The sequence below is a fragment of the Drosophila yakuba genome, chromosome 3L (genome assembly GCF_016746365.2).
Source record: "Drosophila yakuba strain Tai18E2 chromosome 3L, Prin_Dyak_Tai18E2_2.1, whole genome shotgun sequence".
Taxonomy (NCBI): domain Eukaryota; kingdom Metazoa; phylum Arthropoda; class Insecta; order Diptera; family Drosophilidae; genus Drosophila; species Drosophila yakuba.
This window is the reverse complement of record NC_052529.2, coordinates 297,677-325,676: the sequence shown is the minus strand read 5'-3', so window position 1 is coordinate 325,676 and position 28,000 is coordinate 297,677. Positions and strand designations below refer to the sequence as shown.

General features: G+C 48.8%; 1 protein-coding gene across 6 annotated transcripts; it reads right to left on the bottom strand.

The window, feature by feature from the left end:
* Positions 1-14: 14 nt before the first annotated feature.
* LOC6532220 (serine/arginine repetitive matrix protein 2) lies at positions 15-27,683 on the bottom strand. Of its 6 annotated transcripts, XM_015193745.3 has the most exons (16): positions 26,997-27,335; positions 26,425-26,578; positions 23,737-26,368; positions 23,061-23,680; positions 22,139-22,740; positions 15,976-17,972; positions 15,144-15,663; positions 14,087-15,043; positions 13,266-13,628; positions 13,066-13,149; positions 5,395-5,452; positions 2,645-3,419; positions 2,038-2,581; positions 1,817-1,979; positions 1,649-1,755; positions 15-1,590 (listed from the first exon to the last, which is right to left on the bottom strand). In XM_015193745.3, the coding sequence occupies exons 2-16, from the start codon at positions 26,554-26,556 to the stop codon at positions 456-458; spliced, it is 10,689 nt and encodes a 3,562-aa protein (XP_015049231.1). In that variant the 5' UTR covers positions 26,557-26,578; positions 26,997-27,335; the 3' UTR covers positions 15-455. The 6 variants fall into 6 exon arrangements, with proteins under 6 accessions (XP_015049231.1, XP_015049229.1, XP_039229586.1 ...); XM_039373651.1 differs by lacking the exons at positions 15-1,590; positions 1,649-1,755; positions 1,817-1,979; ... (3 more) ...; positions 13,066-13,149; positions 13,266-13,628 and having other exon boundaries at positions 13,948-15,043; positions 23,061-23,677; positions 26,997-27,683; XM_015193743.3 differs by lacking the exons at positions 13,066-13,149; positions 13,266-13,628; positions 14,087-15,043; ... (5 more) ...; positions 26,425-26,578; positions 26,997-27,335 and adding an exon at positions 11,090-11,956.
* Between the last annotated feature and the right edge of the window lie 317 nt (positions 27,684-28,000).

The following is a 28,000-nucleotide window of genomic DNA, read 5'->3' as shown; positions in this document are numbered from 1 at the left end:
CGAACAGAAATTAATTATTTAATTAACTTTCGGATATTTATTATCGAATTATCACGTAACCTAAAATTACAAGTATGGACAGGATTTTAGACTAGCAGTCGGCGACATTTTTATATAAAACTGCATTGAAATGCCAGAAGTATACAATATTTTCATTTTTATTGTACATCTAAAACTCTTATTATCGCAATATTAATTGCAAATTATGACTCCACTTCAAGAATATACACGATTAAATAGAAACATAATCATACTTTTGTATTGAACAAAAACCCAATGGTAACTAACGAAAGATCTACAAAATGTAACACTGGTCAACTACATGTTACTATAATTTAAGACAATTTAATATTATTGTAACAAATATTTTATATCGTGTATTCTGCCACGAGTTTATGTTTGCTTTACGGTGTCTGTATGTGCTTTGCGATTCGATACAAAGCTGTCCCTAGTATTTACGCAGAGGAGCTGTCCGTTGGCACCAGCGCAGCTGCTGCTTCAGCCAGTTCCATGGCAGCAACCCGGGCTTCCGTAAGCGTGGCGTCTGCGTCGAAGCTCGGCTTATGCGTCGGGGACTGACTTGGAGTGCAGTTGGCGCTCTTGGGCTTGCGGAACCAGTTGCCAAAATGTCGCCTTCCTAGCGAACCTGTAGATGTGGTGGAGACTATTTGAGAGCTTTCAGCGCTGGATATTCCGTCCCTGGACTGCGATTTTTTTGGCAATGTCTCACACAGGCGAGACGTAGACTTGGCCGGCGACTCCGGAAGTGAGCTCTCACCACTGGTGACTACTGTTGGTAGTTCAAAATCTTGTGCATCGTAATCTGATTGGTCTGAGTAATCGCCCGGTCGCTCCTCGTAATTGTACTCGAATCCAGTCATCTCTGATACATACAGAGCCTTACCACCAAATTGGCGCTCCAGGGCGAGAGTGCTTAGGAAGCGATGCTTGCGGTTCGCCGAACGGAAGCTAAAGTCGTACCATTTGTCCCGAGACTCGCTATAGATGCGTAGGGAGTTCTTGATGGTATGCCCAAACATTTTTCCGTCCCTCACGTTTACCACGCGACAGCGATCCAGAAAAATGCGTCCTTTGTAGATGAAGTGGCTCCGCTTAATAATATCTCGTTTGCAGTACACCAGCTGGTTATCAAAAAGGAACAGAGTGTAGCTGCTGTTCCACAGATTCTGTTTCTGTCGCGTGGCATCGACTTGCAGGAAGAAACGAGCACTGTGCAAGTGCAGCGGGGGTCCCTTAAAGTTTTGGAAGCTGGCTTGATGTCTGGCAATTGTTTCGCTGTGGCGCTTGCCCTCATTGACTGCTTCCGTGATGCCGCGCATCGCTTCCAGCGCCAAATTGACAGTGTCTTGAGTGTCGGGTATGTCCAGTTCATTGACATCGAGTTGCTCATAGTCAGTTGTCTTGGCAGCTGACCTCGCGCCGTCTATATCATTTTCTTCCTTAACTCCCTTTTCCAATGCCGACTTGATAATCTCGTTGAGGTGCAGGGGATAGCGGCAGATTCGTTGCACCGGTGCCAGCAGGTGAGCAGAGAGGGGAAGCTCGGCCAGGTTTTGGGATTCGCGGCAGCTAAAAGTGTTTTTATTAGTTAGCTGCCAAGTCGACATTTTACAATCCAATTACTCACTTCTCAAGAATTGTACGGGCGTCTTTTACGCGATCGTAGGTCTCAAGTTCTATTAGGGCTCGAGGGTATGCGTTGCAGTAGGTGGAGTAGCATAGGAAACCTTTGTGCTGCAGAAGGAATGGTATATTTCAAACGGCTGTCTCTCATCGATTCTAGTTAATTTCTTACCATTTTGAGAAAAACTTTGGCAATCTGGTTTTGCTCGATTCCTCGTCGCAAGGCTTCAAGAAACTTTCGCTGAAACTTGTAAATGGCCGTTATGTTGGAAAAGATTAGCCGAATACTATTTGGTGAAAATATATCGATGCGCTTGCTCATGGCTGGCAGGTACCTGAAATGGGACACAAATTAAGCATGTGATGACGATTGGTCCAGTCTCGATCTCTTACCCATCACAAATGGCTGCCAGCAGTTTTACATAATTGACCTCCGTATCAAGCAGTTCGCGAACGGCACTGCGGCGTATGATCGTGCTGTGATCCGGTTGGGCAACGAAGTCCACACTGGGTGCACTCGGAGTTGATGGTGATTCAATGACAATGAGGGTCACGTTGCTTTGGTCTGTGGTCACGGTAACATCTGTGTCCTCGGCAAATGCCGCAACGGGAACAGGAACCGATCCTTCCTCTGCACGAGCTGCCGCTTCCTCAGCCTCCGCCTCTTCAGCAGCAGCCCTGTGCGCCAAAAAGAAATTGTCTGTCTCTGGGCAGTGTATGATGCGCACAAACTCCTTGGGGAACCAGCCCAGCTCAGGACCCAATATGTCTTCCACGAGATTGGTTTCCTCCTTCTTGATGCGGCCGAACCACCAGGGTCCAACCTCCTTGCGCAATATCTCTATAAGCATTCCGCGCTCCAGCCCCAGTTCTTGAGGACCGCCCGCCGTGAAGTTGTAGAGTACCTCCGCATAGATGGTTGGGTAGAAGCTCACAGCTGTGGGCCAAAAATAACCACTTTTAGTAAAAGTGTGCATTGCACTTGTAGCTTTAGACCTACCTTCCTCGTTCGACGCGACACTGTCGCTGTCGCTGTCCTCCAGATCGGGACGACCCATGCCGTAGGACTCCAGGCCGTTCGGTTGACTGAGCGATCGCGTGGGCAGAGACTCGGGCGCCTTGCGCTCAGCTTTTTCTGACTCTCCAATGTTTAAATGCTTGGCTATTTTGGTTTTAACAATGAAGGGACCGAGGAGGTTGCTCGCCTTTGCCGAGTTGGTGCGACGTATGGCTCGCATTTTGGAGAGCCCAGCACCATTGGTTAGGACAAAAGCGCGGGGTTCATCCTGGCGGCCCACAGCCATCGCTCGGGAGTACTGCTCATCCTGTTCCAGCTCGATCTGAATGCCCGAGTCACCAGAATTGCACTTGTCGCGTCGGTTGTACTTCGTCTTACGGCGTTCTTTGGAGGTGCGCCAAATGAGGGGCCCAAACCGGTATTTACCAGAGCTCGTGTCACCGCCCTCTGATCCAGGATCGCCAGCTGTGGTCGTCGTGGCCGAAGGTGCTATGCTTACGGTCGGTGTCGTTGGCGATGTCTTGGCCTTTGGGTGATTGCTTCCTACTGCCGCTGGCGACAACGGAGAGATGTGCATCTGATTTTTGCTGTTAAAGTTGTTCAAGGTGCGCTTGAATTTCTGCAATACGCCCAGGCCTCCACTTCCGCCGCTGCTGCCTGCGCTAGCCACTTCCGTACTTTCAACTGCTTTCTGGGGCTGCTCCTCTGAGCACGGCTCGGACAGCGTGGGACTGGAGACCGCCTTTATCTGCTGCGACTGTAAGTGAGAAAAAACAAGTGACATTATTGACCTGCTTGCATTTTATGTCTAGATATTAATTGACAATCCACCGGGGCTGCAGAATTAGGTGCTGTGACTTTAGCGGAACTCGCCTTCTCACGCGAAACCACAAGTATCTTATCACTTCGCAGCATTGTTTATCCCTTCGTATCGGCCCAGGCTCGGAATATAACAACGATGATATCACAAACAGCAATCGTCATAACTATGTCGCAGGAGAATCGCCCAAAATTGTGTTAACGAAACTACGACGAAACACTAATAAAGCTAATGAAGTTCTGGGGTCCAGGTAGCCGGGGCAAGTATGCTTCAAATAATTACTGCTAGATTTTAGGAGTCGTTTTTCGAATGAGCGTTTGCATGACGAAAGGTAACAAAAGGCAAGTAAGCTAACATTTAAATGCCCCGTTGCTCACACATAGGCAATTGGTTGACATTTTTATCGGGTTTCGTTTTCCGTTTGGCAATACTACTGATATGTGTGTTCTCAGCCAGAATCAGGGTTGTGCTTACTGGGTGCTGGCGGGGAATGGCTGAAATATCATTACCTTATCAGGGCACCGCTCTCAAAACCACCAATTAATGATAATAGTAAATAGAGTAGAATTATTCGTGCAGCAAGACCCGACCTGAAACAGACGAGACTTCCATTTGTAGCCCTCGCCAGGCATGATGTTGCCCTCGGGCACGCTGAGATCCACTCTCCCTCTGGTGGACAGCGATGCACCTGCAGGGGCGCCCGAGTCGAAGTCCCAGAACTTGATCAGCCCATAGGTGTCCATGAGCGTGGGTATTATCAGCTTCTTCATAGCGCCTTCTGCCTTCTGGCTTCTGCCTTCTGGCAGCGGGACTTCCGCAAACAGCACTGGCAAGTGTAACCGGGCAAAGCGATAACCAATAACTGATAGACCGCAAATGCCGGCAACGAGGCTTCCACATGAGAACCGAGAGTGCTGACGAGTGTTGATGTCGTCGCCCGGCGAATAAGTGTGTGGAGACCCCTTGTAGTTTGGCTCTGGCATTATGGGGGACATAAAGCCTTTGAGATCAACTCTATCTGGGAGCCTATTGTCAGGAGTCTGGCTGGAAGTGGCTTGATTAGATTAAGGCAAGAATGGCAGAGCACGAGCCGCGGCCACTTGTCTCAAATGTCTGCCTTTGTTGCACAGGCTGTGCTGGGTCAACTTATTGTCTGCGACCTCGGCAACCGACTGATACTGATGGCTTGACCAATGACAGCCTGATGATGACTGTTTCAATGCTTTGTCTTGCGTGATTAGTTTTTGCATCTACATCACCTGCCTGGAACAATGGAAGGATGCGCAGAGGCAAAATGCAATTCAAATGATGGGTGGCATTCATCAAGCTATTCAGTTAATGACGAGTTGCCTTTATACTGCACTTAATCCGCTTCAAGATGGTGGTCACCAAACTAAAACGACCCGAGCTCGTCAATGCGCACCTCTTACGGAGATCATATTTCGGGTTCATTTATGGCGGCAGATAAACCTACAAGGGCTTTAGTAGCATCTATTCAACCATGACACCCTCCTCTTCTCGGATGCGGTTGCCATGAAAAATTCCAAAGAGTGTAGTGCCCAGTGTATTGAGCGGGAGAGCAGCAAGAAAGTCCCTATTGTTATGTACGGTGATGTGTTTTGCGGTTGCAACGACGCTTACAGCTTTTTTACAATCCCCGTCATTGGATAATTTCTTATATAAATATCTTGGGCAGAAATGTGATCTGTCTATTGAACTCTCTGCCACCTTACTGCCGGTTAATACGGCTAATGCAGCTCAGAGAAAGTTTGGTCTTGGCACAAGACTACACCGCACTCAAACTTAGCCCTAATTAGTCGAGCAAGAGTCCAAGTTTAATGACTTCATTTCATTATGAGCAGAGTACTCCTTATCCTTGTCCTGTAGCTGTTCAATGGATTGTATTACTTACCAAACTCGCAGCACAGTCACTGGCTGTCCCCATTTCATTGCTTCCACGTTTTGGGATTCTGAAAAATACAGAAGAACACATTTTGTTTAGTCGAAGAAGTCGTGGCCATGAGAGTCTAAACGGAAGCATTCAGAGTATGTAAAATATTTACGACAGCACATTATTTGGCGGCAAAGGGTGCAGCCTGTAAAGCAAACTATAGATTTCCTAGAAATCTCTCCTAAGGTTACGCCATTCGCCACAAGGGCTGCGTGTGAGAATGTGGCATCGAGGGTACTGAGTTGATGTCGCAGGTATAGTTTACAAACCAAAAAAAAAAACAAGTTGCTCGAAAAGGTAGAAAAAGGATTTTCTCGAACCGAATCCTATGTAAACTTCGCGAATTCCATTTCCGTATGCTTATTGAAGGCAAGGAACAAGTATTTTGAGAACAGGCACAAACAAAGAAAACAAACACACCGAGACAGGACCCTAAATGCTGGGAAAGGACCGTGGTAATCTGGGGTGGGGAATTAGGAATCAACAGGACATCCTCTCGCACAACGAAAGCGGGAGGCGAAGGTTGTGCGCCCCTGGGGTATCTCTCTGGAATATCTTTTTATTTTCCTTTACCTATAGGCCGCTCCTCACTCGATTTTCCTTTAAACGAACTGCAGAGCAACAGCAGGCCTTGAATACTTTGCGTGCGCGTTACAAAAACCATTTATGTTTGGGATACGTGAAGGAATGCAGTTTTGCCTTTGATCCCCAGAACACGGTCTCTACATCAGACAGATGCAGTTTCTTTGACGTTCCGCCCAGGGAGTGAGCTGAAGCCCAGTTCAAGGAATGTAATGAAGCCTTGTTCAAGAATTGTGATGAAGCCTTGTTCAAGAAGTGTGATCAAGTCTAGTTCAAAGAGTTTGAGGAAGCCTTGTTCAAGAAATGAGGAGATGAAGCCTAGTTCATCAACGACACATTTCCACCACAGCAGCTTACCGTTGCAAGGTCATGTTTCGCTGATCCCTCATGCCAGGCATGGATCGGTTTCTTGGAGCAATGCGCCTATATAGTTGTGATGATTTCACACTCATACTTTTACTCGGACTGTTTCTGTTCATATTCGACTTGTTGGCTTCCTTTCGCGCTTTGCTGCACTTTGCAGTTGTGGCACTTGGCGCTTCGAGCTGTGGCACACTAAACTGAGTTAGGCTTGACCGAAAGTGATATGTAACCATGCTCAGACTGTTTCACTGTTAAACGTAATCAATGTCGCGATGTCGTGTCCCGACTTCCGATGAGCGCATGCGTACGGTTCGCGGGTTCGGCTCAGACTGATCCTGGATCAACCCTCAACCCTCAGCTGCTACACAGCTACCCAGCTGCTCATCTTGCCGATGCACTCAATCTTGCTTATTGTTATTGTTGTGCCGTTTCAAAGCAAACTAGGGGAAGGACTTTGAGTGAGTTTGGAGTGCATATAGCAATGATGCAGTTCCAGTTTAAGCATAAGTAGATCCCTTAACAACCATTACAAACATTACAACTTCTTTTATGAATTTGAAACATTTAAATTTGAAAATGTTTTTTAGCTGAGATCTTAATACTTTTCCCAATTTCGAAGCTATGTTTCCTCTTCTCAAGTAAACCCTCGTATTCAGCTGCCACTTTTCTTTCCGGACTTCCTCGCTATTCCAAAAAAAGAACTCAAGTGCGGCATTTCCACTCAAGAAGGATAACGCTGAGTCATTGAAGAGGAAGCTATGAAACATCTGCCGCTGGAACCGGTTTTACTCCTGCCAGCTCTTCAGTGGTGCTCTGTCCCGCTCTCAAATGGCGTGTGGTTAACAATTTTAAGTTTTAATGAACACGTGATTTATCAGCCGGCTATGAGAGTCAATCTCAGTCATAGGCTTGGAAAACGATTGTGTTGGAAGGCTCTCCTAAGCACTGTCGACTAGAATGCCACATGTTATAATACAGCTGAAAACTAAACGTCGAGATCCTGAATTCGAATCTGAAATACGAACGAGGCCTCTTAAAGGAACAAAACAGGAAGTCCATCTGCTTCGCGAAGGTCTGTCTGTTTTTTCTTTTTGTAAACAGGCAGGTGCTAGGTAATGTAAATGTATTTAAAGTATGGGGAAGGCAACTCTCGATTTTTTGAGCGAAACTAGACTTGTTCCATTTTTTGAACGAATCTCAAGGTTGTTGATATCACCGAAGACTGTTTTAAGGGATTTCTACATAGACCAGGAGTTTAAATGTACTGCTCAAAGTGCACGGTGTAATGCATAGGCAGATGTAGTAGTAGTATCTGAAACTGCAACTCAAATCAAACCGGTTTTTGCAACTCAGACCAGCGAATGTGATGCAGTGGCAGGTAGGTTCGGCCCTATTTGCTACCTGGTATGCGCAAAATTCCCATCGCAATAAGACCGAGCTGTGTGGGCCTTACCACTTACACTTTTAAGCAAGCTGCTCGGTGAGTCTAGGCATTCTGAGCTACTAAGTTACAGTTAGCCAACGCGTTGTTCTAGAGACGTGCCACTCCCACTCTAACGCCGAAATCTGTCACGCCCTCAAACTTGAAACGTTCCTAAGATATGCAAAAATGTGCTATTTGCGACCACCCACGCCCACTGGGTAAATAAGGGGTATCTGATAGTCAAGAAAATGGACTGCAGCAGTCTCACTTGTTTTCTTTTTTATGTTATGGAGAGAAAAGGCTTTCGAGAATGACCAGCGCCCCACTTTATTAAATATAATTTACAACTAAGCCCATACACATGATCATCACATCAAGCCTACCATGATTATGATTCTGAAGTGGGTTTTAAGTACAATTTGTGAATGCATAATTAAAGTAACGAATCGAGCTTAGTAAGAGTAGGAGGAAGAAGTTTAAGTATGTGTCTGCCATTTGAGGTGCGCATGCAATTCCCACTCCGACACGCACTCTTTGCCGAAAGTTTACACCTTTCTTTTTTAAGATATGTTCTCATAAATTCATCCCAAATAAAATGGTATTCAGAGTATTAAATTGGGATAGTTAAGTCTTGTATAATATGATGTTTCAAGTAGTCAATATCCTAAAGTGAATCACCATTATTTAACAAATTTATATAAACATGTTAGTTCATTAAACATATGTATGCTCGGAAACTTTTTATAAGGTTAAGAACATAATTTCATCATCATATTTTTCTGTTTATTTGATTAGAGCTTATAAAATAAGAGATTGTTTAGTGAGTCCGCACTTTGTGGCTTGGATTTGTTGTGACTTGCGCACATTCATATTAAATGACGTTGTGGGTACTTTGCCTCATTATGAATAACCTATTGACGTGTATGGGTATTAAGAGAGAGTCTGTAATTACAGCTTTCGCTGCAAATTGCGTAAAAATAGACACATATCTTCCGGAATTTAAGTCCCAACCAAAGTAAGAAAAAGTAAAGTAAAGTTGATCGATCCGTATGCGCAAATATAGAGCTCGTTGCCATTTGATATTGGTCGGTTGGGTTGAAGTAATATAAAGTTGCCTAAAAAACACAAGCTGCTATTTCAATCAAAATGCTCAGCAGTTTGAGCAAATTCAAACAGAGCTGACATTGCTTTACTGATAAGCACATTATAGGAAGGACTGATTATTCCTATATACTATGTACATAAGTTCGGCTGGGGAATTTGTCGTTTTGAGTGTAGGTGAGAGGTGACCTCAAGTGAGATGAAATACGTGCTCCCTAGCAGTTGTAAGATGTGTATACATTGAATGTTTGGTTTAGTGTTCAGACTTGCAACTCACGAGTTCCTTGAAGTTCATTTGCCGCATCCCAAATATACGATGGGAAATTTTGATGACTCTAAATATAACACGAAAGAACGCTAAAGCCGATAATCAGATGCTCTTTACTCAGCTAGTGTGATCCCAGCAAGGATCCTGATCAAGTCGCAAATGCCACCGTTACCTTTGCATACTCTCACGAATCTAGTATACCCTAGTATTCAATTGTAAATGTTTGTATTCAAATGCCCGAAAAAGAGTTTGTTTCCGACGGTAATGAGAGTTCCAAAAATAGAAACGCCGCCAAGACACGATAAGTGATGGCAGATGCACATTGTGTGATGTCGGGGCAGATGCAGCAGATGGGCAACTTGTTTATTTATTGACGGCAGGCAGCTTGAAATAGAAAGAAATCTGGTTTTGGTTTACGCACTGATGTTTTCTGCGTTGCAATGCTTTTGGAGTGGAAAAGGGCAGTTTTGAAACTTCAGTGCATTACATACTTCATACATACACCTTCTTTTGGTAATTTGTTGGTCTAAACGTAGTCGGTCCTGCCCAAACCCTTACGTTAACAAATTGCAAATGTATGTATGTTTGGCCTGGAAATGTCAAGTGAATTATGCTACCAAGCGCCACTGCAAGACTTGTTCCTCGAGTTCCTGACTTCTAACCAACCGCCAGATGCGCCGTCATCTGTCAGGGATGTTTCTTCTCCAGGGAAAAGTTCTACAACTACCAGAGGGCTGTGGGCGGTTGCATTTTTAGCCACAATGTCTCATTTACCGCAGAGGAACCAGGCTGCATTGCTTTGTTGTTTTGCCAGTGCCAGTGAAACCAAACTCAATGAAAATCCAGCGCACCTAGCATCAAAGCCAACGCATGGCCAGCAGATGTGGTGGCTGGCTCGCTATAACTTTCCCCGGGCCGCCTCTTTTTTGGGAATGTTATATGTACCATAATTAAACATTATTTTATCCAAATGATTTCGTGCCCGAAAGCATGACTTTCCACTGCGAGCCACTGTGCTGTCAATAAATAAGTTTTACGTGCTGTAGTAGAGCTACTCCATGAAAATAAGTAGTAATAGGAGGGCAGGGCTATTGCTCCTTGCCAACTATTTACACATCATTTTTGGATAATTTCATTAAAGTCAAAATTCTTTGGAAAGTAAAATATGCAGCAATGATTCATAGGACCCACATCCCGAAATAAAATATATCTATTCAACTTGAGAGTGTGCGTAATGGACTTCGCTATTTTCGTGTGCAAATATCTCAAACTTCAAGTTTTTAAGACTTCATGGCAGGAATTTGGCATCAACTTATTCTATCACAACTTTTTGATAGACATGAACCATTTTTGAAACCGCGGTACTCCAAAGCATGATTGGAATGCAGATCAGTCCGCGGAATCCGACGAGTAAGCCGTGCCAGCTCGTGACGAATCGCCCCTCATATCAACTGTTTGGTTCCTCTGACCCGTAATATAACTAAAATCTATATAAACAAACATGAGCCATGCAGTATTTCCGCTTCTGAAAGCTTCTGACTAAACAAATATTAGACACCAAAGTGACTGCAAACTCCACAAAAATGTTTATACCGAAAACCAAAAGTTGGATTTATGCAGGGATGCATAAATAGGTTTATATATAGGACGCGTGTCCATCCGCCTCAACAGGTACGTCTAAATGGCCCAGTTAACACCGCAGGAGTGGCAGGAAGTGGAAGGAAGTCAAGTGAAAATTCAAGGATTAAGAGTTCAGGAAGTAATTGGTCAGTGGGCCGCAAAATGAGCACATTTCAAATGAGCTCATTGATTAGCAAGTTACTTAGAAATACTATAGTTTTAAGAAGACTGCGACTTAAAGTAAATATTTGGAGGTCATTCTAGGGGCCCACGTCCTTGAGGAACCGGAAGCAACTTACTCGTCACTGGTGCTGGTGGACGAGTCGCCAGCCGCATCCCCTTCCTGGGGCTCCGCGTCAGGCGTCGCGTCAAGCGCTTCGTTGGCGCCGGATGCGGGCGGAGAGGACGAGGACGAATCCTCCACGGGCAAGTACCACGTGGTGTGGGAGACGCGATTGGCGAAAACATCCTCGCTGCTGACGAGAGGCGGGGAAGTGGTAAGTGTGGTCAGTGTGGTGGGGATGGTGGCTTCTCTGGGCTGCATCGTCACGACGGCGGACTCCTCGAGCTCGGTGGCCGAGGCACGCCCACTATCCGCGCCCGTTGTAGACATTTTCATATGCGCCCGTGCCCGTCGTTTTTGCGTAATAATCTTCGCTTGCTGTTATTGATTTTCGCCTATGTTTCTTATTTAGATGCGCTATTTGCGTTCTCTCGCACCGTTCTCCTTCTCCTTCTCCCTCGCGTTCCCTATGCGCTGGCACACATTTTGGCTTCTGCCCAAGCGTTCCCGAGAATGCCAGCAGTACTTATACACCACATACACCAAATACACCGAATACACCGTATACCCCGCATACACAGATACACACACGCGGGGCAGCCTACGCTTGGCGTTCTGTTCGTTTGTTCGTTCGGCGACCGGCAAGGGCGTCAGTTTTTCGACGTTCCACGGATTTCGGTTGGTATATGGACACACTGCGTATGGAGACCGATCTAGGAGCGCATTGGCGACGTTATCCTTGTGGGGATGTGGTTAATGGCTGGACGCGGATGCGATGCAAACTGTCAACAGCTGAGTTGCGTTTAGGGGGCGGAAAGACGCGCGCACCGCCGTTGCTTTTAAGTGCATTTTTTCGCGTCCGCTCAACTATTGTTTTTTTCAATATTTGCTGTTGGTGTGACCGCGTGCGCGTTGGGGAAATACCACACTCATATGAAAAATACCAGATGCTGCCAAGTGCAGGCGTTAGCCGAGTTCCCCACCAGGATCTTGTCATGCATCTCGCAGTTGGAAATGCGCGGGCTTTTTGAATATGCGACGCATAAGAGCGACATTTGTGAATTACTCCATGGTCACAACTCTTTAATTACATGTCTTTTTTGGTGAAGTACTGATGCCTTAATCGAAATAAGTCTGCCGCCTAGCTAATATACAAGCAAATCGAATATTGAACATAAAAATGCACATGTAAATGTTGTTAAGCATAAAAGTTAAAAACTTCTAAATAGCTGATGAATGATTAGTGTTCATTAGTTTGAACCTTTAAGTACTCCCAAGCCACAAACTTGCCTTCCTATTACGCAACGAAGGAGCCAATTTACTGCGCATGCTTGCGCCTACAAGTATGCAACCAATTTGACAACTTCCACTTCCTACACTTTCAAATTGACCAGGGGATTTCAGGGATTTTTATTGTAACTGGCAGGACTTCAAGAGGCTATATATTTCGCACAACTTCCGTAGTAGTGGCCATCTATGTCAATACTGCTCGTCAGCTGTATTTGACTCCTTTTGCCTCTCGGCAACACGAAGGCTCCCTCACCAACACCAACAGCGTCATTGCTTATTAATGGACTACGTAAAAAGGACGCAGGACAACAGTCGAGAGGGCGATGGGCAGGATGGGTAGGATGCGTGGGATGGGAAGGATGGCTAGGACGATGTCAAATGTGTGTCTATGGGAAAGTCGAGTAGTAGGTCGCTGAACTCGGTATTTTGATATGGGAGACTGTGCCACAGCCGGTTGTTCATTTGCTTGACAATAAAGAGGAAGCGGATCCTTTTTGTCCTCGCGACTAGGAGGGTGGAGGATAGCTTAAAAGCTGCTGGCGTAGAATGGATTATTGAATATTGAATCATTTAAGGGAAATGGACAGTGACAGTGCGGCACCCAATATTCCCTTGCACCCGAGTTTAGGGACAATCGATTGCAATCGCTATAGACGCTACTTATAGTAACCAAAAAAAATGGAAAGAAAAAGAAAATCTTACCCATCAAGATAAAGTCTTCGCAGCATTACACTTGGCAGAGACCGACTGCGTCCCGTCCTGCGGCCCTCGTTGCTTACAACCTTCCTAGAATGGGAAAGAATATTGATGACTCACCCACTATACACCGTACTCGGTTTTATTCCGATGTAGCCACTCATCTTATTGTTATCAGCAATAGCTTTATATGAGTTATAACTCACCTGGAGACAATATCCTCCTCCGCCGCCTCCTGGGCAGTACTGTGGTCGGTTTCCGCCTGCTCCACAGGCTGGCAAATGCTGGCAATACCGCTGCACAAGAAGGTCCACGACGGACTCGCCTTCTCCAAGCCTCGGAGCTTTGGGCTCGGCATCGCGTTGTCCTCATTAACGGTCACCGAGGTGACATGGGGCTGCACATGATCCAGCAGGACTTTGGGTTTTCCGGACGCAGCCAGACCCTTCTTGAGTTCTCCCGACGCACTTTTGTGCTGGCAGGCGGCGCAGCGGGGCCAGTAATCGCAGGTATCCAAGGTTTTGGTGCAACTTTTCGTCGTTGCCGTCGCAGGGTACTCCGCTTTAACACTATGGAACAGCACGAGATACATAAGCCACGCACAGAAGCCTTCCTTAATCTCTGAGATGGGAAATTAGAGGTGGGACCGCCTCCTTTTGGGCATCTAGTATGCGTATATTTATTTTAGTTGGTAGGTTAGTACGTGTATTGCAGTGCAGCGCGGATGTCGCCAGCCGTGGAAAGTTGAGGTGAGGAGTAGGCTGCTAGCACCGCACATCATAAGTTCATAAATTTGGTTAGTACCTATATTATTTAGTATGATTAAGCAGTCTCTTAAACACACACACCTACGGGTGCTTTCTCTGGTCGTGTTAGTGCCTTGGGCGATTTAGTTTTAGACTTGGTTCAAGTGGTGGACCTGGATCCGAAGATTGTGTGCGGTTAGTTGTGGGGATTAGGTTAATATACAGATAGCACGCCGTCACTGGGGATGCAGAAGGTATCAGCTGTAGAGATGTTCTAGTACCTGCTGCTGCGTGGCTGGCTGGCCGGCTGCCTGTAAATGTAGTCGCCACCCACTCCCACTGCCACCTCAAGGTTGAGGTCGTCCCGTGACCCCGGACTTTGGCGGAGGGATCGCTGCGTCTTTAGAATGGTGGTGGGGTGTTCGTAGATTCGCGTCTCATTGCTCATGAAGTTGAGCTCGCTGTTGCCGCCCGAGTTGATGGTCTCTCGATTCCGCAGCATCACCGGCAGTTCGTAGTCGCCGCTGTCCCCGCGGCGGAAGTTCATGATCGGCGACTTGCGCAGCATTTCGTAGGTCAGCTCGTGGTCGCAATGTCGCGTCCCGTAGCTCTGAGGACTGCCCGATGGCCTCGCCTGCTGATGGAGATTGTTGCTCGAGGAACCCGATGACTGTGGCGACCGGGAGGCTTCCATTCCAGATGCGCTCACAGGCGAATTGGACTTGCGCAATCGGGATGACGACGTGGACGCCATGGACACCTGCCCGGAATCGGTGGCAGGCTGCAGGAAGCGCAGTCCACTGACACTTCCGTTGCTGCCGTTGTTGTTGTTCAGCACGGCTTCGCAAATTTCGTCGTCGAAGGAGCGGGTCTCCCTCTCCACCCGCAGATTCTGATTGCTTCCGCTGTCGCCGCCGCTGCCACTGGTGTGAGCGGCGCGACTGGAGCCCTTTGCTCCTCCACCACGACCGAAGTTGTTGTAGTCATAGTCGAAGGAGCGCGCCTTGTCCGTCTCGTTCTGTCGCCCTCTCCCCGAGTTGCTGGGTGGCGCTGGCGAATTGACCAGGATCTTTGCCCCTGCTGGAGAGGTGCGGATGGTGGGGGGGAAAACGGCGCCACCTGGTAAGCGGGACTGCTGATAGGGAACACCTACCGTTCGCTGCTGCGGAGCCAGAGCTCCCACGTTAACAATTGATTTGTGCGCTCGGTTCGGAGAGCGTTCGGTTAGTTGCAACGATCTGTGAGGGAGCCGTGGGGTTGAAAGTACAGTATAGGTGTAATGGAAACTAGTTTAGCCTTAAAGTATTGAAAAGAAGGCATTTATAATTGCTAACCCACCTCGAGCGTCGAATCCGGTGCTCCTGCTCCGCCTGCTTCGCGGTCAGTGCGCGTCGATGGCCAGAGGCGCCACTGCCGGAAACTGCGGCCGAGGGTGCAACGGTGGTGCCACCTGTGCCATTGAGTGGCTCGTGGGACTCGCCGCCACTGTAGCTGGAGCTGGAGGAGCTGCGTGATATGTTGGGTGGGGTTTTGTCCTCGTGCCGCTGGCGGACCTCGAAGGTGTTGCTCCTGGAGCTGGAGCTTTGCCGGGCGCCGCTCAATGAAAGCTGGGACCCCTTCTTGCGACGTTCTTCGGGGGTCAAGGACCTGGACTCCGGGGTGTTTGATCTCTGCTTCCGTAAGCTGCTGGTCGAGCTATGGGAGTCATTCCGATCCGGAGTCAGGGATCGCTGGCGTTGCATTTTGAACGGCGATACGCTGACGCTGCTGGTTCCCATTTTAGGAAACTTGTGGCTGGCGGTGGAAAGAAAATCGTTCAAGCCGCCGTCTTCATTGTCCAGCTCGTCGTTGGAAAGATCTGTGGAATAAACCAAGATTAGGGTTGGTCCACTGAGCACTTTTGGACCCACAGAACTTGCAAACTGATTATAACCACTAAGATGAGAAATAATACCATGGTTTTTGAAATGTTTCACCTCTGTCGCTGATTTGACAGGCGATTTCCTGAAGCTCGAGGACTAAACAAAAAAAAGTAACTAAAACATGGCAGCTGGAATAGCTGAAAGTGAAGCCGGACGCACAAGGTGCACGTGACACTTCGCAGGTGCTGATTTCTCACGCGAAATTACCTTGCAACTCTGACAAAATGGGTAATAAGCTGTCTACTGACCTGATCTCGCACCACTGTCGCACGAATTGAGGCGCTGGCTCTTGGACGTATCGAAGCTCCGGAAACGCGACACTCCCACACTCGCCGTGCTCGGATGCGCCATCAGAGGTCCGGCACTGCCCACGCGGCTGAACTGCGACTTGCGAGAACGCCCCAGGGCGTGGCTTTTGGAACGCTCGGCAGTCCTTTCGAGACGGGAGCGCGGTGAGTACTTGGCCTGGCTGCCAGTGGGGACGCTGTAGACGGGAGGCGCCTCCTTGACGGCGGCATTTAGGTAAGCAGTGGTTGTCTGCGGATGCAGATATTTGGGCGAGCTGTCCCGGCTGCGCAGAGAGCCACTGCTACCACCGCCGCTTTCCCGCTTCGTCAGGTAGTTCGGAGAGTTGCCGGTGAGGGTGCTGAAGTTGGGCGACCGTTCCCGCTGGCCAGCCAGAACGGCCAGGTTGAGCAGGCGGTCCGACAAGTTGCCATCAAAGCTGCGGGAGAACGTCTCCACGTAGCTATCGGTGGGCGTGTGACGGCGTGTGTCGTACTCGAAACTGCGGGAAAACACCATGCCTTTGGCGGAGCCATTAATGGGGTTTTGGGAGTCCATCTGGGGCTGCGACCGGAAGGGCACGGGCAGGGGGAGAGGAGCCTGCTGGCGCACCGGGTTGCGTCTGTCCTGACGCCGCGCACTTCGGCTGTTGTCCTGGAAAGCGGGAGGTGGTGAGAGAATCGGAGTGATGGGGGAGTCGAGATCATTGGGGCCCTTCACTGGCAAGAAGCCCGGCCGTTCGTTCAGGATGTTCGCCAATTGCGGATCGATGATCCGATGGCCCGGACGCAGGGAAGGATCGCGTATGGAGCAGCCACTCAGCCGTGCTTCGTTTCTTTGAATCAGCTCTTCCACTTTGGAGCCCACAAACTTCGGCTCAGCCATGCTGATATTGGATTGATGCTGCTGCTGATGCGGCTGCTGCTGCTGCAGATGCTGTTGCTGTTGCTGATGCTGATGCTGCTGCTGTTGCTGATGCTGCAGGATGAATGACTGTCGTGCCAGGTCCGAGCGTCGTCCAGGATCCGTCAGCATCGCGGCAATACGTCCGCCTCCATTCTGCTGGGCGTAGCTGAGGCCTCGGTAGCCCCCGCCATTGTCCTCCTTTTTGCCCCCACGCGCCGTGTTGACCTGCACCCATCCGGACTTGTTGAGGAATATTTCCTCCTTTTTGGTGGCAGGCGAGATGGACTTGCGTCCAGTGCCGGGCACTCCGTAGAAATTTTCTCCAAACAGATAGGTGGGCACTCCATTGGAGCCAGCCGTCAGATGGGAGGCGCTTGTGTTACCATTTGCTCCGCTGCCACCCATGTGGTAATGCATTCTGCGCGCCTCTAGCTTCTCGTTGAAACAACGATTGGACGCCTCCAGACTCTCCCTTCGCTTGGCCACGTACTCCTGGAAGGCGGAGAGGTGTGCCTGTTGCTGCTGCTGCTGTTGCTGTTGCTGTTGCGAGTGTGCTGGTTGCTTCTGCTGCTGGCCGGCAGCGTTGTGTTTGTAGCCACTTATTTCTGGCTTTTGGGACTCTGGAGATGCTGCTCCCTGACGTGGTGCTGGCTTGAGGTGCTGTTGTCCTGCTGCTGCTGCGGTCGATGCATCAACCGCGCTGGCATCTCCGATAACTTCATGACGCTGCTGCTGCTGCTGATGCTGTTGTTGCTGCTGATGCTGCTGATGCTGCTGCTGTTGGTGCCGGTGCTTGGAGGGGCTGGTGCGGGAGCGGGTTCGGCGCCGCTTGGGGAGTGCGGGCAGTGGTAGTGTGCTGACGTCTAGTTTCTCGAGAGTCGAAGAGGAGAGCTCGTCGTTCTGGGACTCCCTGGTAATGGAGTCGCGTGTCAGGTGACTGTCGTCCGACTGGGCCTCGCTCGAGTCGATGCAGGCGTAGTCCTGGCGTGTCAGTGCTCGCAGGTGGGTTGGATTCTCCGCCGTCGCACATGCAGGTACCTCCGGTGTCGGCTCACTGTAAGATACGTACACATGTGTGTGAAATGGAGTAGGGCAGCTGAAATCATTAGTCGCCCCCAACACTTTGTAGTCCCGACTACTAAAGAGTGCAGAGTGAATTGGCTTTGGACCCTTATCCGTTCGAGCGCCAATGCTCTGCGTTCAGCGGCTTGCCGGCCTAATGGCTAGGACCAACCATTGGAGCCATTGAACATCGGTTCAATGTCCGGGAACATGGTTCAGCACTCGCGTGAACTCGTTGACATCTGCACCGATGCTGCAGTAAACGCTGCCACAGCAATCTTGTGCAGTTTCACCAGCTGTAAGTGCTTTGCCTTGTTGCTGCCACTGCTGCAAGTGGTGGTGCCACTGACAACGACGCGAGTGCTGCTTCTTGAGTGTTGGTTGCAGGTGGAACCACGGGCATGGGCACTAAATCAATCGCAGCTCATATTTTGGTAAAACCAGGCTTGGGTGTTCTTTCGAAAAGCTGTCAGAGTTTTCTAAGCCTGACCCTGAACTGAACAATGGGTGGGATAAACCGTTGGCTAAACCTGTTGGAAAAACAGCCGCAGAGAAAATGACACACGCGCATAAATACAAGTTTATTTCACATTAACGCGGGGTTCATATTCACAATGTGCTGCGATTGCAAGGTGTGTGGTGGGTGTCATGGCTTTAAAATAGCGTACAAATCTGTCAAATAGTTATGGTTAAACACATAAAATCAGACATCTCATCTGGAATGTCTTCGGACTTGCATTTGAGTATGAAAAGTGTACCACCATTTGAATATCGTTGCTGCTTCGTTCGAATCTGTAAGTGGCTCTCAACTCATGGGACTGAGAACGCAAGTTCAAAGAATGTGTTCAGTCCCACGCTTTTAATTTGGCACACAAATTCAATCGGCTCAAAACTCGTCATTCCAATATGGTCAACAGCCAACACCGAACGTTGAAATCTTCGGATTGTTGCCTATCTGCCAAATTATCTCGCTTGCGTAGGTGTTATTAAGCCTAGTTCGCTTTTGGAAGCGTTGATGATCTTTGAATGTGGACCAAGCTGAAGAAGAAGGGTATCTTGGGCATGCAGCTCATCTTGATGGTCATTCTACTGAGCATTCGGGTAGATACCAATCTACGTCTTTATTTGATTAGTCCCACGTCTTGGGTGCTCATCTTATTATCACGATGTATTTCTTGTAATCGCATCCCATCATCCCCAAGGTCGAAACTTTAAAAGCCGAATATGATTCGGATGGCGGTTTAAATTGTACAAACATGTAAGGTAACTTTGAGAAAAGAAAGGTCTAGCTGACTACTTCTTATTAGGAAATGTTCTGAACTTTTAAGTGCGTGGGCTTGAAAAATGTTCAATGACGACCCACGTGCTTAGATCAATTTGCATGTATCCAGTATACGTGTTCTATTAGAAAACTTATTCAATGGTTATATTCAAGCAATCAAAAATGAGCTTTTAAAAATATAACATAAGCGAAATGAGTAACCAGGAAGTGGAGCTAACTTGCTCTGAAAGCCGCAAATTTTATCTTCGCTGTGGGACGTGTTTTAATTTCCATCAGCTTTTCGCTGCCTTTTCTTCATGCTGCACTATTAATATGCATTGAATTTCAATTCATCGTGGTCTGATCAGAGTTTCCTTAATAATTTGGCTTGGCTATTTGAGCAGCATCTCAAATTCCATTTGTTGCCAGCAATGGTTTTTGTCGTCCTGTACTTGTTGTGTCTTCAAGCCTTGCACTTTTTAATTGGCGAATCGAGCTTTGCTGAAAGCGCATTGATTAGTTTTTCGCAGTGAAAGTTAAGTGACTGAGTAATTACGATTTACATACCACCCGATCCCCGAGCCCCAAGCCAGCAAAAGTAAGAATTCCTCTTACTTTCTGAATAAAACATAGCAAGAGGACAAAACTCTGGTTCCGCAACGCACTGTGAAACAAAGACTTCTTTCATTTTCAGTAAAACGCGAAGGGGAAAAGTTTTCACTTAAAAATATTTGCGCATTCCGCTAAAAAACTCGATGTCTATTGAGCAGCAGTGATTGCAGGTTTGGATATAGTAAATAAAACACAAAGCACTGCGCTTGCATCTGCGGCATGCATCATAAAACTGGTTTTCAATCATGTTAAGCCGCACTTGTCTTCGGCAAACCAGAGCAGGACGAGGGCGACTCGAGGAAGGGGAAGAGGATGAGGATGCGGTGGAGTTGGAGGACGAGGACGAGGACGAGGACGGGTACTAGTAAATCGATTGCATTATCTCGCATACCTGTTAGGCAACTTGCACTTTTCCATTTTCCATTTTACTAGCCCAGAAGCTGCTTCTTCGCTGCTGCTGGTACTGGTGCAAGATGTGGTAACTAAGCTGCAGCTAAGCTCCAGCGGCATTGACTAAAAGCCAATGACCAAATGAAGTTGCGGCCATAGGAAACGAGTTTCTCGTTTTCTATACCATATTTGCAAGCCCGTGCTTACTATACATATAATGATCAGCCTCATAATTATCGAATGGTAGGCTGCATGCAATTTATACTAATTTAATGCACTTGCGAGCTTGCAACCAACTTTTTATTTTCGGCTTGAAGGTTTTGAAGGTCGGCCCCAATTTCGCAAAATGCCGAAATGTAGCAATAAAAGCCAGACGGTTTCTGATTTGTCGATGGCCCTGGATTGCTTTTCTCACTGGTTTTCTTGTTTTGCCCTCATTGCAAGCTCAACTTGTTTTCAATTAGTAGCGCTTAAAATTTGTCCGTTTGATGGAAACTACTAGCGAACTAACTTCACCCTGAGCGATGAATTAATCAACCGCATGGCTCGGTATAAATGACACGTGAGTTACGGTTGTAACCCACACAAAAGTTTCAGTGCGACATTAAATTTTTAATTTCTTTTTCCGCAGCTACAAATAATTAGGAAAAGTGCGACTGTGCACACAGAGTAGGTGTGTGCGCAAGTGATTGAATACCAACACGAACAACGGCAAGAAAGGTCAGAATATATTTTTGTTAGCTGGTCTTGAATCGGGGCTTTTCCGTAAGCGATGGGGAAAGCCAGGGGGCGAAGCATTTGGCCAAAATTATTGATTGCCGAATTTTTACCGAAGAAAGGCAAATGGAAATCGCGCAGCACAAGACGGGCTATCAAAATAAACTTATAAATCGTGCAGCTTATAATTATAATCAAGGAAAAAAGTGTAGCATACTCGTATTTCGATGGGTACACTTGCAGCAGCCAATCGTTGTTTTCCTGAATTTTTGTGCTCTGGGTTGATTTATGTCTATTCACCACCATGCCCCAGGATATTTACACGCAGATGTAAGCGCGCTGAGTTCTGTCATACATACACTCTGTCATCCATCACGTGAACGCAGAGTTTGGTAATTAATTATATTAATATACGCAGCTGCTTTAAGAAACACTCGACAACTTATCACGAGGGAAGAGTTGATTGAAGGGGCAATCAGGCATCAATTCAGCAGGCTTTTAGCCCGACACTTTCCTTTAAAATGGTTCCTACCACAATTTAATTCTGGAGCCAGCTGGGTACGCCAGCTCTTGGGTAATTGATTGCACGCCATTGAAATATTAAAACATTGAATAGAATTATCGCACGAATGCGACCACTGCCCACTTGCAAGGGATGCAAAATACATAACCGGTTGGGATTGCAATTGTGGCAGCTTTCCTGCCACCGCTCCTCCACTTCACCTCCGCTGCCTCCGATGCCAGCCGCCTTAAACTGAAGTTTCAAGGGGAGGCGACCGAACACAAGGTGATGCCAAATGTCACCCAAAGTAACCCTCTCAGGAGGGAGAATGCTGCGCATTCGGCTGCCCTCTCCACGGAGTGCAAATAGCTTCACTAGCCTAATTAGCGCACTTTCAAATAAATCGAACCATTTGTTTGTTATTTAAGTTCACTAGTTGTTTGACTTTTTCGCCGCTTTTTCAGCCCTTTGCTTTGGCCAGCACGGCATGCACTACACTTCACTTGGCCACAGGCCCGGGGGCATCCTGCGAGCACCTGCGAGCAAGAACAACAAGTGTTCGCCGTGCACGGACGGATGCTTGCACCGAAAACTGCCTCTTTGCCACAAAAAGTTCAGGTGACTAGCACTTTAAGTTTCACTTTATAGATTGGGGCGCAATGGCCGAGTCGCGTACCTGTGCGCTACCGCTGCCGTTGCCGTTTCGCTGTCCGTGTTGCCCGTCTTGCAACTGAGCTCCAGCTCCAAAACGCTGTTGCTGGCGCTCGTGTTGCTGGCGCCCGTGTTGCCAGCGTTGGTGGTTGTTGAGTGTCCGCGAGCAACATTTGTTGCTGGCGCGCCGGTGCGCTGCCCCTCCGAACATGTTGGTCCAACATGTTGCCTGGGGGCGTCTGCTGTGGTGTTCTCCATGTGTTCGTGTTTTGTTTTGCTTGCCTGTTCGTCACCAGCCCCCCCAGTGTCCTTGCCTTCGGGCGGGGGGTGGGGCGACGGTTGGCGAGGTCGTGGTCGGGGTTGGCAGAGTGCGGCCGAGTCCAGCTTGCTCTCCGCTCCAGCCGAGCTCCCGACCTCGCAGCTTGGGGCTGTGGTTATCTTATTGATGGCATTCCCTTTCGGTCTGTCCGCGCTGGAGGACGCCTGCTCACGCCCCTGGGCAGCGGCAGCGGCGGGGGCAGGAGACGGAGCATCATTATCCTCGGCAGAGTGCGCCGTTGTCAATTCGTTGTCAATCGTGATGATGTTCTCTGGTGTCCGCGTGAGTGTCGCCGTGTGGGATGGACTCTGTAAAAAAATCATTTAATTGAAATCTCATTCATGTTCATTTGAACTCGATGCCTTCTCATTATCTATGTTCCCAATCCAATTATTACGAACAGCTATTAATCTATTTTCAGGCTGTAACTGAGTTGGCCAGTTTCTGTGGTCTGTATTCTTAAAAGTATGTCATTTTAACATTTAAGCTTTTGGAAATCCATTTTAAGACTTTGATGAAATAGTAGAAATGCAAAGTAGAACATATCCAGTAGTTCCATTGATTGTCATATATAATAGTCTGAATATTTTCCCGATTACCAAATAGATGCCTTGCATTACACACTCACCTTTTTTGAAACATCACTGCTACTCAAGGGCGGGATACCACCGCCGGAGTCCTCGCTGCGTGCATCATAGAACACGTCGTTGTCGTCGGTCTCCACTGCACCTGCATCCGTGGCTTCGATGGGGACTTCCTTCACTTGATCCGGTGGACCGCTGAGACTTTTCTTTTGAGTTTTGCTGGAACTATCATCTGCCGTGGGATCGTTGGTATCGCACTCCAAGCTTCGCGACTTGGTGTCGTCCCGAAGACCCTCCATATTGGCCTTCAGCTCCTGAAGGTCGGAGTATGTGGCGGGAGAGGGCGGCGGTGGGGCCGGAACGTCCTTCCTGCGCAAGCTGGCACAAGGAGCGTTTGGATTGGTCTTTGATGCGCTTGTGCGATGGTGCCGCTTGGCCGCAGGCAACGGCAACGGCACCTGATCTTCGGGTGCATCCTTCTTTTCGGGAGCCTCCGAACCTCTGGCTTTTTGCGTCAGCCTCGGGCTCTGTGAGCTGGCCGCTGTGGTGCTCCTGCTGGATTTTTTTGGAATAGTGCCCGTGGTAGAGGCAACAAGCCGGTCCAAGGATGGATACTCTCTGCGGGCAGTTGGTTGGCTTTTCCGCTTACTGGGCGTAGGATCTTCTAGGAATAATACAAGTGTTATGTGCAATCGAAGTCCACGTAAATGTTCTACTTACTTGAGACGGCACTCTCTGGCAGAGGAGCCTGCGCCTGGAGACTGGTTCTGGGTGCAGGTGTGGGCTTCACCCCGGCAGAGAGCCGACTCCTGCTGAGCGGAAGTGTGGTCACTAGTCTGGTTTCCTGTGAGGCGGTCCGCTTGGGACTTGCCTTGAAGTTGCTTGTTGTGCTGCTGCCAGCTCTTGGAGCAGTCCTTGAAGACTCCAGGCTGTTGTTTCTCTTCATTTCCGACTGATAAATGCTACGTTTCACGTCGTTGACATGCTTGAAGAAGTCTTGGGCGTACTTGTTCTGTTTGAGATCTGCGTATTGCTGCTGCTCCATCGACGCTGGCGAGGCTTCCAATCGCTCCATGTGATCGTCTTGTGTGCTGGATGGCAGTGTTCCTGCTGCAGTTTTCCGCGGGATGCCGCTGCTCCCTCCCCGCGCTATCGATCCGTATACATCATCAAAGTCTGAGCTAAAGTAATTGGACGAGCAGTCGCAGTTTCGGCACTCGAACCGGCAGTTGTCGGAGTAGCTGCACTTATCGGGCGCCATCATGGACCCTCCAGTTGCGCTGCTCATTCCGATGACCCCGTCCAGGCTGCACCGTCTACAGTCGTATCCGAACCTGCCCTCCGAGCTGCCAAAGTACCGCCTTTGACCAGAGTTCGAGTACACCGAGAAGAGACTCGAATCACTGACACGCCCACCATGTCGCCGATGCGGATGACGAGCGTAGCGTTGGGAGTTTTCGCTGCTGCGAAGGGAGAACTCGCTGAGAATCGATGCCTTCGAGTCGCTCTTGTACATCTGCGGATCGTAGGGATCCACCAGTATCTGGGATCCTCCAATGGGTCGATTGGCAGCATACATGAGCGGATGCAGCGGCTGCGTCCCACTGACCGCATAGTAGAGATCTCCAGTAGCCGGTGCCGCCAGCACATTGGCCTCCAGCCGCGCCATGGTGTTATATTTGTGATAGGGCAGCGAGTCGCTTGAGGAGGAGGACTTCGTGTTGAACCGCTGTAAGGAAGCCGCACCTGCGGACAGACCTCCTCCGTTCTGGTATCCCACTATGAAGTGCTGCTGGTGAGGAGGTCGGTGAGGAGGAGTGGCTGACCCCTGAGTGGCCCCGGTCACCTGGGCCAGCAGCAGACTGCCACCCACCGCATAGTGACTTGGCAGCTGGTTGGTAATAGCTGGCGAGTGGTATGGTCGCTGGCTCGTATGGGGCAGGTAGTATCCACCATAAATCTGGGGCTCACTGGGCGTGGTGGTAGCTGAGGTCGATGTGGTGGCAGAAGACTGCTGGAACTGCAGGATCGGGTTGTAGTCGCCTGTTATGGCCACCGGCGTGGTCTCTATTTTGTAAACGCCTGGATTGTTTGGGTTGTACGACTGGAACTCTAGTATATGCGCGGTGGGCAGCTCGACTCCCGGACCACCACTAGGCCGCGAATCCATGGTGTCTTTCTTATGTGCCTGGTGCAGGTACTGCTCCTCCTGTGTTTGCCCCGCCTTCAGTTTTTTACTGGCCACCTGCTCAGCGTGTGCCAAGCAGTATTCACAGTTTTCCTTGCTGCACTGCTCCATGCAGAACTCACAGTCCGCAAATGCGGGATTGGCGGCACTTAATCCATGCGGATGAGCTCCTTTTTCTTGGCCGTGCGTCTCCTGATCGCACATGGTCATGGCAACGGGCATCGCCATGCCGGTGGCCACTCCTGTTGCCGACGAGCTCGCCGCGTTGGCCGTGTCCTTAAAGAAAATCTCCTCGTAAATGTTCTCCTCACTGCGGCAGTGTCGTTGCTCGGCCTTCAGAGGCGACTCCGCACTGGCGGCTGGGTTTCGCTGTTGGTCCACTAGTTTCTTTGAACTCTTTAGGCCCTCCTTGAGCAGATAGTAGTTAAAGCTTTTGATTCCAATCTCGCCGCGCAGGAAACGTTTGCCAATGGCAACCTTCGCCGCGTCGGCGGCTGATTCCGCGGGTAAGGTGCAGGCGGAACTCTGGACGGAACCGCGAGCAGAGTACCCGTCGTCTACCTCACCGACTTCTGTTGGGACCCCATCCGGACCCATCCCGCCGTAGGGCTTCCGACTTCGCTCCTTGCGAGCTCCTGCATCAGCATCGTGACCCACCTTGCCAACAGCTCCTGCCTCCCTCTTCGGATGGCCAGCGGGCAGATGGCGATTGTTGTCCAGGCTGAGATTCCGTTTCTGCTTCGAGCTGCGCTTCTGGGTGCCCTTCTTTTCCGCCCTTTCCGCGCCTGTGGCGGCCAGACTGCGCTCCAAGCTGCGCACCCTGCGGGTCATACCCCCTTTGGTTGGGATTGGTTCCTGGAGCTCGTTGTCGGTGCTGCTGGAATCGCATTCGTAGTTTAGACTGATGGCGGTGCTGCCGGAAGCTTTGAGCTTGGCCTGCTTTCCCGACACATACTGATGCAGCTCCTGGGTCAGCTGGTTCTTGGCCAGTAGGCTGCTGGACGACGACTGACCGCCTGCATCTGACCTCGCCTTGTGCTCCAGCAAGGATTTGCCGGAAATGCTACTGCGACGCATGGGATTCGCCAAGTGGCTTATGTCCTCCGTGTAGGCAGGATCATCGTAGATCCTGTCGCGCACGGAAGTGGCTGATCGGTCCTTTGTCTTAAAGCAAACAGCGAGAGAAGATGTAGTTGCTCAAATGCTCCTTCACAACTCACCTTCACTTTGTTTTTCTTCCGACTTCGGTGCGGTATCGTCACATCTGTCAGTTTCAATAGCTTTGGTCGCAGTGACCTCTTCGACACCTTGCCCCTCTCATAAGTCAGGTCCAAGTAGGTTTCGGTTGCCATCTTCTATGTATTACGCGCAGAACTAAAAAATTGGATTTTGTAAGGCCCAATTTAGCTGAAATCTTGAGAAAGTGCAATTGAAAAATGTGTGACTAAACCAAAGCTCTACTCTTAATTGTAAGTCTGTCGTGCCTTTTAAATACGTTAGCTATCAGTCATTCCATAAAATATCTACATGCGAGCTCTCATCTGTATCTTCATTGTTATGATTGTGGGTCATTTCCCCCTGTGAGTGATAGCACAGTCACTTTAGGGTGTGGCAGTGAAGGATACGCAGTCAATGCATTTAGTCCCAAGCTTCCTCTCGGCTAATTTCTTATTTGTAGGATGTCGAGGCAAACATATGCATAAGTAACAAAACACACAGATAAACACGCATATAGGCTAAATTGAGTGGGTGGGGTAGGCCCACTACAGATTCATTAGTTAATCACACGCACCTGCTCATTGTCTAATGCAAGAGGGCAGAATCCTTGGGGCATTAAAACACGGCTTGAGGCTTGGGAGTTGATATCCGACTGGCATCGAAATGTCGATTTCGATTTAAGCGAGTCACGAATGCGGCCAAGGTATTAATTGCTTTGCTTATAAGTCATATTTGAACTGTTCTGTTACTTATTCCCAATCGTTGGCACTCAACCTTATATACACACACTGCCATGCGTTGTGTAGTATCTTCCAAGTGCCAAGTTCCAATTGTATGCAGTGGGACTATGTCTGTACAACTGAGCCGAGACGCGATATTCAAACCTTCCGTCCATTACGTTAAAGCCGAACTGAATTGTCTGCGCTCGCGATTCCTGCGGCTTGTGCGCTCGTGAATGGGAAAGTTGCTTTCCTTTCAGCCGCCCCATGCCCAGATTGCTCCGACAACAGCTTACAAGGATGCTGAGCCAAAGAGATGCCAGAATGCCGATGTGGGAGAGCCGAACCAACCAAAGTGCCACATGCACCCGACGCCTGCGCCCTGACTCGCCTGTTTGACGTTTCCACGCACATCCGCAGTATACTTCCGCCACCGAACTGCCATGTGGGCAACCTTTGAACATACGGAGAATCCCAATCAAATAATTAACTGTTCCACAACGAGAGTAACTGGACAGGAGGCACGGATGTGCACTGGTTCCTAGCTAGAGGCGCACCATTCCCTGTACTTCTGCCACTATTCGGTTGAATGTTCCCAGGAGCCATACTGCGCATGACTCACCCAGTGGTGTGAAGTGCCTAATTGTTGATTGTGGAAACGGTCCTTGAAGAGCACACATGTGTCGTAGTTCGCTCAAGGACCTACCCGTTTCGCTTTATTTTGGCACGTGCTCACGCACACCATCACAGGGCAGCAACATGTTGCTGAGTTTGCGTGCTCCTTTCAGACTGAATAATCCTGGAATCCTGCATTTATATAAAACAGCAGCACAGCATTTTTCACAACACCTCTTCGGTT